Source organism: Phlebotomus argentipes, unplaced genomic scaffold, assembly GCF_947086385.1.
Source record: "Phlebotomus argentipes unplaced genomic scaffold, Phlebotomus argentipes genome assembly contig_15, whole genome shotgun sequence".
In the NCBI taxonomy this organism is placed as follows: domain Eukaryota; kingdom Metazoa; phylum Arthropoda; class Insecta; order Diptera; family Psychodidae; genus Phlebotomus; species Phlebotomus argentipes.
This window is the reverse complement of record NW_026776181.1, coordinates 9,568,235-9,579,634: the sequence shown is the minus strand read 5'-3', so window position 1 is coordinate 9,579,634 and position 11,400 is coordinate 9,568,235. Positions and strand designations below refer to the sequence as shown.

At 46.6% G+C, this 11,400-nt stretch overlaps 4 protein-coding genes and 1 non-coding gene across 5 annotated transcripts; 3 read left to right on the top strand and 2 right to left on the bottom strand.

Moving 5' to 3' along the window:
* On the top strand, positions 1-1,232 carry LOC132263576 (gametocyte-specific factor 1 homolog). Its single transcript, XM_059763399.1, has 3 exons — positions 1-334; positions 392-595; positions 655-1,232. The coding sequence occupies exons 2-3, from the start codon at positions 407-409 to the stop codon at positions 937-939; spliced, it is 474 nt and encodes a 157-aa protein (XP_059619382.1). The 5' UTR covers positions 1-334; positions 392-406; the 3' UTR covers positions 940-1,232.
* Positions 1,233-1,339: 107 nt separating this feature from the next.
* Positions 1,340-1,458, top strand: LOC132263588 (5S ribosomal RNA). The gene has a single exon (XR_009468496.1). It is a non-coding gene; the product is annotated as a 5S ribosomal RNA (ribosomal RNA).
* Positions 1,459-1,535: 77 nt separating this feature from the next.
* Positions 1,536-5,745, bottom strand: LOC132262739 (katanin p80 WD40 repeat-containing subunit B1). The gene is made up of 5 exons (XM_059762140.1): positions 5,576-5,745; positions 5,239-5,366; positions 3,321-5,152; positions 2,802-2,876; positions 1,536-2,699 (listed from the first exon to the last, which is right to left on the bottom strand). The coding sequence occupies exons 1-5, from the start codon at positions 5,607-5,609 to the stop codon at positions 2,462-2,464; spliced, it is 2,307 nt and encodes a 768-aa protein (XP_059618123.1). The 5' UTR covers positions 5,610-5,745; the 3' UTR covers positions 1,536-2,461.
* A 282-nt stretch (positions 5,746-6,027) lies between these two features.
* LOC132261749 (proteasome subunit alpha type-7-1) lies at positions 6,028-7,046 on the top strand. Its single transcript, XM_059760698.1, has 2 exons — positions 6,028-6,250; positions 6,333-7,046. Exons 1-2 carry the CDS (start codon positions 6,149-6,151, stop codon positions 6,978-6,980), a joined length of 750 nt encoding a protein of 249 aa, XP_059616681.1. The 5' UTR covers positions 6,028-6,148; the 3' UTR covers positions 6,981-7,046.
* A 1,062-nt stretch (positions 7,047-8,108) lies between these two features.
* Positions 8,109-11,372, bottom strand: LOC132261967 (protein FAN-like). Its single transcript, XM_059761045.1, has 6 exons — positions 11,298-11,372; positions 10,995-11,240; positions 10,282-10,917; positions 9,055-10,134; positions 8,869-8,997; positions 8,109-8,804 (listed from the first exon to the last, which is right to left on the bottom strand). The coding sequence occupies exons 1-6, from the start codon at positions 11,309-11,311 to the stop codon at positions 8,177-8,179; spliced, it is 2,733 nt and encodes a 910-aa protein (XP_059617028.1). The 5' UTR covers positions 11,312-11,372; the 3' UTR covers positions 8,109-8,176.
* Positions 11,373-11,400: the final 28 nt, after the last annotated feature.

Genomic DNA, 11,400 nt, shown 5'->3' with positions numbered 1-11,400 from the left:
ACTGGGAATTTCACTTGAGTTCCTCCCATGCGCCTGCAGCGCTCAAGCGGCTTTTCCTAGAAGTCCATTCAAAAGCCATTTTTGTGCAGCTAAATTTAATTTCCTCACATTCAACAAGACTTATTCATTGATTGAAGAGCATATTGTGCAGATCTGAAGACCGCAAGTTCACCAAAATCTTCAATAAATAATTTTCTGACCAATCGCTACCTCTGCTACAGCAGAGCCTCGCGCGGAAGTGTTTTAATTATCCGCCAAATTCGCTGATCACGCAAAACGTGTTTTCAAACATTCTTTAATTTTTGCATAATTCGCATAAATTCCTCTGATTGTCGTAAGTTTGCCTCTTCAATTATACTGTTATTGTGCTGAATCTTGGCTTTTTGTACAGATTGCGAGCAATAAGATGACAACACCTCGAGGATATGAGAATCTCGTACAGTGTCCGTACAACAAGGTTCACCAAGTTGAGAATGGCAGACGATTTCAGACGCACCTCATCAGATGTCGTCGGGAATATGAGAAAACGCACAGCACGGAGAAGGTTTATTGTCCATTCAATACGACGCATTTGATCAATGAGCTCGAGCGTGGGGTAAGTCTTCCCTGGCATCGCCATTCCTGCAGAGACTTATTATCCCTTTCATTTTGCAGCTTCATATGGAAACCTGCCCGGATCGCGTGGCTGTGGACAAGTTTGTCGCTCCGATCGTTGATTCTTCTAATTCTCTATACAAGAATGATAGCATTAAAATGTTTTCAACACCAAGCACTGCTGACGACTGGGATGCACAGCCTCCAACTGAGGCATACAATCCTGAGAAGTACTGTGAAGAGAACAATATTATCAGGAAATGCAATGGAATGCAGCCGGCACAGAGGAAGGCTTTCCGCCAGAACGAGCATCTTCGCCTTGGCAATATCCGTGAGCACCAGTGAAATTTACTCATTGATTTGCCCAAAACGGGAAACATTTACCACATTTGCTGAATTATTTGATGTTATGAAGATTCAAAAATCAATCTCAATCATTTTAATCCCGATTTTAACAATTACTTTCTTAACTCATTCGAGAAGAACGCTCCTGAAGAGAACGCGACAGATTAAGAAAGAAATCTGCGAACTAAGCAAACAAAATTATCAGCAATCTGCGATTTGTATATGAAATGTTTTTTTTTTATCTTGAGAACAAAGTGAAACTAAATACAGAAGAGTGTTTTGTCACAGCAAAAATGCCAACCATCCCTTGAGCCCTTATTGCAGATTATTCAGAATATGTAAGTTTTGTATATTTATACTTAATTCCCGTCTTGTGATCATGGCAAAATCATAGGTCCTCGTCAACGGCCATACCACGTTGAATATACCGGTTCTCGTCCGATCACCGAAGTCAAGCGACGTCGGGCGCGGTTAGTACTTGGATGGGGGACCGCTTGGGAACACCGCGTGCCGTTGGCATCCTTTTTTCTACCTCCCCGCACTCCTTTTTGTGCCCACCGCAAACCCTCCATCAACAATTAGCAATTTTGCAGAGGTTTATTATTATAAAAAATGTGTTTATTAATTTGTATGCATCCTATGTACATTGCTAATGCATTAGTCTTTTTATTATTCTCAGATTTACGTTGAGTGTGAAAATATATCGTTGTTATTTCTTGTGGGAAGAGAGGAAGTGCTTATAAAAATTCACTATTTAAACATTGTCTTTTATCATATTTTTCCCTCCCTGTGGAAAGGGAAGATCTTGAGGATATGTTCATAGAAAAACCATTTCACTGTTTTATGTGTGTGTCTCACAATTTCATATCGCTTCTTTCAGTGGAACTCTTCTTAAAATCTATATTCTCTACAATACTTCTTCACCATAAATGGGAAAAGGCACTCTTTATCCAAATTCTCATTCATCTCTTTTTTTTCATCTCTCAACATAAGCATGACTTTCTTTTTGGGCTTCTCTTGCACTTGTGTGAACTCTCAATGTCTTTTCCTCCGTTACACCTCATCTCACGCTCATTCACCATCACACGAAAAGTGTAAATCAGTGGCATTGAATTACATAAATTAGTGATTTTGGGGTTTCTTCATACTAACACTACGTTACATTTAACTTTTTATGTTATTCTCCTACTATTAAATAGATAAATTATCACCTTCTTGTAGTCCTGTGTTAAGCACTTATCATTCATTAGTATAACACGCGAATTCCTAAATTCTTTCTCTGTCTTGACCAAGATTACTTTTAGCGAGAAAAGAACTCTCTAGAGAGATTTGAAATGTTGAATATTTTGTAGAAGGCAATATAATCATTATTGCTTTCACGCATATAAATTATTAGAACATATTAATTTGTTATTATCAAGTCCCTAGTACAATTAGCAAGATTTTCCTCAAAGTAATGCGTCTTTTAAGTGAGCAAGAACAGACAGCAAGTCTTGGTTATGTTCCATTCGAGATCGCCACTCTATATGTCAACAATCAAGTTCTGCAGCGGCGTCAGCGTGGCTCCGACGACTTTATTCTCCGGCAGCGTGCGTATCATGAGGAGCCACTTGCGGCACTCATTGCACTTCTGCCACCGCTCTTCGCTGCTGATGTCCACGCCGAGCGACCTGGCCGCCCACGGATCCCCATTGGCTTTGATGAGCGGCAGAAAGTTGGTGAGAATCACACGCAGTGTATCGCATGCCCTCGTGCAGTGGCTAAATGGATTGACAATAAAATTAGCGCCATTAGTTTTATCGCCACAGTCAGGGAAAAACTCTCTCGCGCCCACAAATCGCCAAGGCCGCGCTGATACTCACAATTTACGATCACTTTGGAGCATTTCATACAGTTCAGGCAGCAATATAACGCACATGTCCAGCGTCCAAGATGCTCTGCAAGAGAACAATCGTCAATTCAGGAGAAAATATCATTAAAATGCGTTATAACTAGCATTAACCTCATAAATTCCACTGAAGAGTGAGTTTTATTACTAATAAATTCGTCAAATTGAGACAATGAGAAATATACGATTAATTGTGAGTGAACAATTTTCTCTGATAACCAATGATTGTTGTTTGATTTTATCGTTCAAAATCACGCTCAATATTTTCACTGCTATAAAGAAAGTTCAAATCGCATCCAATATGCAAAAAGTCTGTAAATTTGTTTATTATCCAATAACAAGATCGATCAGAAAATGATCTTCGAGAATATGAGAAAAATCCATGACCTAACCACTAATGATTTGATACTAAATAGAAAAGAATCCAACACAGAATCAAATTTTTGAAGCAGATCTAGCGATAGTTTTTTTCTGTTCATCAAATTATACTCACGATTTTTCCAGAATCGCCCCAAGTAGATCCACGAGAACGGCGTGATCCTTCAGCCGAACACTCTGCCGCAGTGCAATATGAATGTCCTGACCCTTCACGGACTCCTTCACGATCTTCAGGCTCGCGTGCCTGTTGCACAGCTCTTGGTACACCGTGTCATGACTGCTGGTGAGCATCTTCATCTCGTACCCTTCATTGGCGCCCTCCGGCTGTCCGTAGTTCATGATCTTCTGCGGCGGGCGCTGGTGAATGTTGTGATTGCTGTGCTGCTGCTGCTGACTCTTCATGTCCAGCGTGGACTTGGATCGCATGGGCTTCACGAAGATCTGCACCTGGGTGGCGTTGCGATTCCTCAGGTTGTTCTCCTTGTTGATCTGCGCCTGGTAGTCGTTGCGGCGCAGCTTGTTGGACTGACTCATGCTACGCACGGGCGAGCCACCGCGTGAGATCGTCCTCTGAGACGGCACGACGTACGTATTGTTGAGAGGCTCGGCAATTTCACTCAAGTTTGTCACACTCATCGAGTTCATGATCTTCTTCTGCAGGTTCTGCTTCGTCGTGGACGCACTGCTCTGGCTCGTGCCACCACCACGTCGCTCTGGCCGTGACTTTGCCACCACCGTCGTCCGGCTGACGATGGTGTGACTCATTTTGGGCGCATAGTCGGGCGGCTGGGCATTGTTCACTGGGAAGTCCTCCTTCTCTGGGTCAGAGAACTTGTCCACGTCACTCGTGGAGAACTCCTCGATGTTCTTGTTCAAATTGTACACATCTGCGTCGTCGTCGCGATCGAGCTGATAGTTTGTGAACTGGAAAGTGGTGGTGCTGGTGTTGCTGTGGGCTTCTGAACACTTGGGCAGTAGATACTTATCGAACACATCCTCATCGTCGATCATTTCGATGCTCAGGTTTGGCGAGGACATGCCCTCCTCCGCCACCGTGGGCACACTGATCGTCGGCTTCTCCTCCTTCCCAATCGACAGTCTCATCTTCCCGTGGCCCCGGTTGAAGCTCTTTCGCGAGCTCTGGTTGTGACTGAACGCCGTGTTGGAGGGATTGTAGAAGGGTATTATGAGATCCATGCTCATCGCGTGAATGGTGACATTGGTGTTCTCGTAGCACCCGCAGATGAGTTGCTGATTGATCACCTTCATGTCCCCTAGGAAGCTCCACGTCGACTCAATGTGATCGAACTCCCGGTCGGGCTCCCAGCCGATCACTGAGATGCCCGCCGTGCTGCCCACAAACAGGCACTCGCCATTCTCACTGAATGTCACACACTTCACACTGTGACCGGCAAGATTGCTAGGCGAGGCGGTGTTGGTGCGCGAGATCATCTTCTTGCTCTCCAGATCGTACAGATCCACCGTACCGTCATTGCGACCGGCCGCCAGAAGGAACTCGAAGGGATGGAACTGGATGCACGTGACGGAGGACGCGTGTTCCTGAAAGTCAATGATCTCCTTGCTCATCCGGATGTCCCAGATGATCACGGAGCCCTCGGTGCCCGCGGAGGCGATCCACGAGCCATCGGGAGAAAACCTCACGGAGTTCACGTTGGCGATGTGGCCGCGGTACTTCTTGATGCACGACCCATTGCGCACATCCCACAGGCGGATGGTGGTGTCATTGCTCCCTGAGACGATGTACTCGCCGAACGGGTGGATATCCAAAGTCCGGACACCCTTCATGTGCCCGTGGAAGGACGTCGAACTGCCGCCCACATTGAGGTCCCATCGCTTGATGATCCCAATCTCGTCGGCCGAGTAGACGACGTCGTCGTTGTATGCAAATCTGACACAGTCTACTGCACAGTTGTGGCCATCGAGAGACTGGCGAGAGGGAAAAGAGAAAACACGCCATTAATGCGGATTTGGTGGAAAGTTTCATCTCCTCCCCAGAGACAATGATCAATTACCATGAAGCATTTCTCATTCCCAAAGGCCCACAGGTTCACATTGCGATCTTGGCCACCAGTTACCAGAACTCGTCCCGTCTGCCCCACGTCCAGGCACGTCACCTTCTGCGAGTGGGCCTGAATCTCATCTGCAAAGAGAGCCGCACAGATCAATTAGTGCTGGAGAGCGCAAATATTGCCCAAGGAAGACGTCATCGCTCTTCTCGTGTGGCTTTTTTGTGCGGGGGCTTCGCCAGACCTGCCACAAACATAACCTTGTGCCAAAGCCACACACAGAGAGAGAGCAGAAGAGCCTCACAGACACCGTGACTTTTCCACGCGATTTTCCACCACTCACAGATCTTTGATGCCAATTTTCTCGCCACCGCCATGGTCTCAATGCGTTTTTGGATGCTATCACAATAGTTTCAATCACGTCTCGCACATTTAAAATAACAAAATATGAACAAAACAATCTGCAACTGCGACTCCGACAACTTTTATTTTCTCTATGGCCCCGACGGCGCTGTCATTGAGTGCATGCTATAAAAATGACGCAGTCCAGACTCGTCGAAATGCCTTCCAACGGGCGTGTCGCAAAATACGAGATTTATTCTACGGCAGGGTGGAAAAAGTTACTTAAATTTTCTCATACAACTACAGAAAAAAACATAATTCGATTTAGTGTCTTCATGCCATGGTTTATGTAGGCATTTGCGACTTTCCACCTTCACAATCTCTGAATATAATTACATTTTCCTTCCTGACGTCATTTTTCTACACTCGGCTACTGGTCGAAGTCGAAACTGAGCGCCCGTGGCACTTGGGTGTGTGTGTGTGAGCATTGTTGATGATTTTGGGATTTTGTCCGGTGACTGGTTGCATCTCTTTTCTATTCAATTCCCGTAGTTTTCAGTGATATCTTGCAAAAATGTCCTCACGCTACGATCGTGCTGTGACTGTGTTCTCGCCCGATGGTCACCTGCTGCAGGTGGAGTACGCCCAGGAGGCGGTGCGGAAGGGATCAACAGCAGTGAGTGTCCTAACCTCAAACCCATGGAAATTTGCTGGTCATTTTCGCAGGATATCTCACATTTCTGCCCATTTTCCCTCAGGTGGGCGTCCGTGGGAAGGATGTGGTGGTGCTGGGCGTGGAGAAGAAGTCCGTGGCCAAGCTGCAGGAGGAGAGAACAGTGAGAAAGATCTGCCTGCTGGACAGTCATGTTGTGATGGCTTTCGCCGGACTCACGGCGGACGCTCGCATTCTGATCAATCGCGCCCAAGTGGAGTGCCAGAGCCACAAACTCAATGTGGAGGACCCGGTGACGCTGGAGTACATCACGAGGTACATCGCGAGTCTGAAACAGAAGTACACGCAGAGCAACGGCCGTCGTCCTTTTGGCATCTCCTGCCTGATCGGGGGCTTCGATTACGATGGCGTGCCGCACCTGTACCAGACAGAGCCATCAGGGATCTACTACGAATGGAAGGCCAACGCCACGGGCAGGTCTGCAAAGACTGTCCGGGAGTTCCTGGAGAAGTACTACAAAGACGAAGAGGTGGAAACCGAGGCGGGAGCTGTGAAGCTCGCCATCAAGGCTCTCCTCGAGGTGGTGCAGTCCGGCCAGAAGACTCTCGAAGTGGCGGTGATGCGCCGGAATGAACCCCTGCAGATGCTGGACGTGGAGACGATCGAGAAGTATGTGAACATCATTGAGAAGGAGAAGGAAGAGGAGGCGGAAAAGAAGAAGCAGAAGAAGTAGATCGGGAAGCAGCATCTCTTTTCAATTGAACTACAATAATTTGAAGGATTTCATTTATAATAAATACTGAAGAGAAATTCACGAAAGCTCCTTAGTTGTTCAGCACGCTGAAGGACTCCTGGAGTTGACGAACTACGTCAGAGACATCTGAGTGGGTTTCAGCAGTTGCAGGAATTGTACTGATTGACTGGCCTTCGTCTGGGATATCTTCGGCTTCTGAGAAAGCCGCCACTCCAATTTGAGTGTCTGCCAGCAACTCATTGGTCTCAGCTGTTGTGTTCTCCAGCGGCGGAGTGTTCCAGATCTTTGAAGACGTTGCTTGAGGTCTGAAACTGGGTGGGAAAGTGTCCGCATCCTGGATGCCATATGTTGGGATGTAACGTCCGAAGAAGTTTCTCAGCTTTTCAGTCTCCTCACTTCCGTAGAATCCTGCTAAATCTCCCACAACAATTTCCTTGTTAGTTGTTTCCTCTGCAGTAGTTTCCACCTGCCAGGAAGTGTTCTGAATTGGATATGTGCGAATTGTCTTCTTCCCCGTGTCCTCTTTCAGCTTCTTCTTGGTCACTTCAAAGGCAGCACATGTGGCCAGATTGTTGAGCTCCCTCTCCATCTTTGACTGTCTCTTCAAGATCCTGAAGCAAAGATCTGTCTCGCGACGGCTTTGGACGTGTTCATTCTTCAGAAAGATCGCCGGATTCTTCTTCCCGATCTTCATGGCAGAGATCAAACTGATGAGATTAGGATTGTTTCGTCTAAAGTAGACATTGCTGTACACATCTCGAGGATTCTCATCATCAATTGTCTTCATCTTCGAATCGAAAATTCGCCGAAAGCCCCACTTGAAGAGGCTCAGTGAAAAATCAACAGACTTGATGTTAAACACCGACTCACTAGATTGAAGATACTTGTCCAGCTCCTCAAAATCGATTTCGATTGTCTGTCCTGACTCGCCCCACTCAATGGCTGGATTTTCTGAGTTTATCACTTCCCATAGTTTCACGGGAAAATTCCTTTCCGACATCTTGGAAAAATGAGAGACAATGAAATTTTGTTTCAAGCACCTATTGAAATCACCACAACAAATTGATGACATTTTTCAAACTATGTAAAGTATACTTTTAAGTATATTTTCGAGATTATAATATACAAAAGGAAAACTAAGCTATATTGCGACATGCACGACGCACCCTGGAATACTATAAGAGCGGAGATTTATCATATATTGCACTCCACACTTTGATGCATATCTCTCGAGGGGAGTCGCATCCGGCCGTGATGATTTTCTTGCTGTCTGGCGTCCGCGTAATGCACCAAACTGGGCCACTGTGAGTCTCACACTCCAGCGACATCTCCCCAATTCGCACGTCCCACACGTGGATCTGTCCCTTGACGTCGCCCACGAGCACTTGCGTCTCGCTGAGAGTCCAGTTGAGACAGGTGAAGGAGCTGGTGAGCTCCTTCTGGAAGATCACAGTGCCCATCTGATGGTCAGATATGTAGATGACCCGGAAGATGCCCGCTTCGTCGCAACTGGCCACCTTCGAGGCGTTGCCATTGAAAGCAACACCCGTAATTGAGGATTTCGTGGACAGTATCACAGATTGGGTTGTGCTTTCGCCAGGATCTGGTGACTTATTCACAATTGTTGAGTCTAATGTCCACAAAATTATTTCACCAACATCATTGCCTATCGCTACACTTATTCTCGTGTCTCGGCACTTTGCATCCAGACACTCCACCTTGTCCTCCAGGGATAAGTACGCCTTCATGGAGTCAGACATCCGGAAAGAGGGCAGCGAATTCTTGTCAAATCCCTTCCAGATCCTATTCAACGAGTGTTCATGTGAGAAATACAGAAAATACGTGGTAATCCTTCTGATTCTCTTACTTGACACTACAATCCCAGCTGCCAGACACCACCAGACCCAGGCTTGTTATATAGGCTAGACAGGAGACAGCGTCGTCATGAGCTGTGATCACATTCGTAGTCCTTCCGTAGTCCAAATCATAAGATACTCTGCAAAAAAAGCGAAATTTACCAAATAAACAAACAGAATTCACCTTAAGGTCTTACATCGAATTGTCCCAAGATCCCAACACAACAATGTTCACTCCAGGCAGTTTTATGCAAGAACTTATGGGCATTGATGTAACTGGGACGCTTCTCAGTTGCTTCTGATTCTCAAAGTCGTAGCACTTGAGCACGCCATCCTTTCCCGTTGAGATTATACATTTTCCATCCACAACAACGGACGTAATCACGTCTTTGTGCGCTGAGTATTTCACCTGCAGTGAGAGTTCCTTGAGCAGAGGCAAGAGCTCATCATCAGACGACTTGGGAGCACTGGGCGACAGCGAACCGCTTTGGGAGTTAGTCACCACGCGCGGCACGTGCGGTCGCGTGAAGAGCTGCTTGGGAACCTGGCCAAATTCTGAGATTTGCACTTCCAGAGCATGTCTATCGGCTATGTCTGTCACCCCATCCAGATCCACAGCTCCTTCGTAGCAGAGATGGTAGAACAAGTTGTTGGCTTTCACCGCCTCTTCTCCGCGCTGCTTGTAGCCAAACATCAGATCAATCCAGTGATGGAGATTCTGCGACACGTACTCCGACTCCAGAGCCTCTCTCAGTGTCTTCACGAAGATTTCAGGGCTATTTTTCGCCCACGCAGGCAAGATTACATGATTCACCACAGTTCCGTCCGCTCGGCAGCCAAAATTGATCTTGGAGCTGTTCACCAGAAAGTCTCCCTTGGCTTCAGTGTCGTAAAATTCCGGAATCAACTCCTTGAAGTCACTCATGTTGTTCAGACAATTGTTGAACACTTCCTCAACTTTGTTGAACATCCTGTCTGGATGATCAAACTTCCCATAGCAGAGACAGAGCATCAGCTTGGGATACTTCCGCACGAGGTAGAAGAGGACGAAGCCAGGAGTTGAGTAGTGCGATCCATAGAGGAATTTCGGGTCTGCCATCTCGTCGAAACGTTCCAAGAGACGCTCCAGACGCTCTGGATTCAAAGCACCGATCGGTTTCTTCAGATCCCTGAATGTTTTGGGATTTGTCAAGTCGAGATGGTCGGATTTGTAGTCACTAATTACCCAAGGAAAGACTGGATATTGTGTTAGGTCTTGAAATGTGCGGTCGGCGAGACTGAAAAGAGAGACACATTCTTATCTTCTTGTCTGGCTGTATAATTGATTGAATTGATTGTCTGTCGCTTATCTCGTGCATCCCATTTTAATAGCTCTGACTCACTGCAATTAGTGCGTCTCATTGACTTTTCCACCCGATTCTCACCTGTTGAGATACAGAAGATAGTCGTAATTCGATATGAGACCGTTCTGCCACTTGAGAATCATGCTTTCCGGTTCTGGATCGGTATAAGTGAACTCCTTCTGTCTCTTCGTGGCCTCGTAGAAGGCTTCTCTGTCGCTGTCCCGGCGGAAGGACACATACAGATGATCATCCTTGTCACTAGTGCGCCACTGAATATCCAAACCAACTTGTCGAAGCAGGAAACGGCGTTGGAGGAAGCCCGTGATGTCACACAACTTTATCTTCTTCACAAGATAGGGATGGACGTTGTTGTAGGGCTGGAAGTAGATGGCTTTGCTGGACAGCAAGAGTCGCCCGGGATTCACTACAAGAGGTGTAATTTCGTCCACTTGGAATTCTGTGATTACTTCCTCGTATACATCCTCCAGCCAGAGAAGATCGAACTTCAGGCGATTGTGTCTCGAGTACACAATCGTGGCGATCATGCTATTCTGCTCGCAAGCCTGCAAACTCGAAGCTCTGTACAATTGACTGATCTTCGTGAGACAATCATCCACACGGACGTAGTTGAACTCGAAAAGGAATTGCATGGCTTGGGCCCGAAATTTGTACGGGGCTATTGTGTTGTTCTCCAGCATTTCGATGTGCTGATCGCAACTGCGAAGAGAGTGCAAAAACAAACATGAGTCATGAACAGAGAGAGAGAGAGTCAAGCAGAAAAATCCCCGTGAAACCTGATTGTGAGAACGTTCGTCTCGCGCATCTGCAGGGATCCGGGCGGCGAGCTGATGTCAGTGCAGTCCTTGAAGGAGATCTTCACAATGGGCTGACTCACATCTCGCGGGTCATACACCAGAGATTTGGAGCACAGCTTGAGACGACCCATCCGGCGACTCTCATCCACAATCAGCGGCTTCAGGAGGTTCACCGAGAAGTCCTCAAAGTACACCTCACCTGGCTCGAGGAGCAGCAAGGAGAATCTGAAACCACAGGGAAATTCAGTTGCCAACACCTTCGGCTACAAATGGTAGGAGTACCTTTCTCTCTCCATTGTTGTCTTCAGCAAGAAATCACAAAATAAACTGCCGCGATGCGGAAAGGAATGTGTCAAATTGCACAGATGTTGAATGACTGGAATTA

Excerpts from the sequence above, each read along its gene's own strand:
- LOC132263576 (XM_059763399.1), top strand. The coding sequence starts at position 407 with ATGACAACACCTCGAGGATATGAGAATCTCGTACAGTGTCCGTACAAC. Across the intron at positions 596-654 it reads TCAATGAGCTCGAGCGTGGG|CTTCATATGGAAACCTGCCC; the intron begins GTAAGTCTTCCC and ends TTCATTTTGCAG.
- LOC132261967 (XM_059761045.1), bottom strand. Across the intron at positions 8,998-9,054 it reads GGATCTTGGGACAATTCGAT|AGTATCTTATGATTTGGACT; the intron begins GTAAGACCTTAA and ends CTTTTTTTGCAG. Across the intron at positions 8,805-8,868 it reads AGCTGGGATTGTAGTGTCAA|GATCTGGAAGGGATTTGACA; the intron begins GTAAGAGAATCA and ends CTCGTTGAATAG.
- LOC132261749 (XM_059760698.1), top strand. The coding sequence starts at position 6,149 with ATGTCCTCACGCTACGATCGTGCTGTGACTGTGTTCTCGCCCGATGGT. Across the intron at positions 6,251-6,332 it reads TGCGGAAGGGATCAACAGCA|GTGGGCGTCCGTGGGAAGGA; the intron begins GTGAGTGTCCTA and ends ATTTTCCCTCAG.
- LOC132262739 (XM_059762140.1), bottom strand. The coding sequence starts at position 5,609 with ATGGCGGTGGCGAGAAAATTGGCATCAAAGATCT. Across the intron at positions 5,367-5,575 it reads AAAATTGGCATCAAAGATCT|ATGAGATTCAGGCCCACTCG; the intron begins GTGAGTGGTGGA and ends CTCTCTTTGCAG. Across the intron at positions 2,877-3,320 it reads GGGGCGATTCTGGAAAAATC|AGCATCTTGGACGCTGGACA; the intron begins GTGAGTATAATT and ends GTTCTCTTGCAG.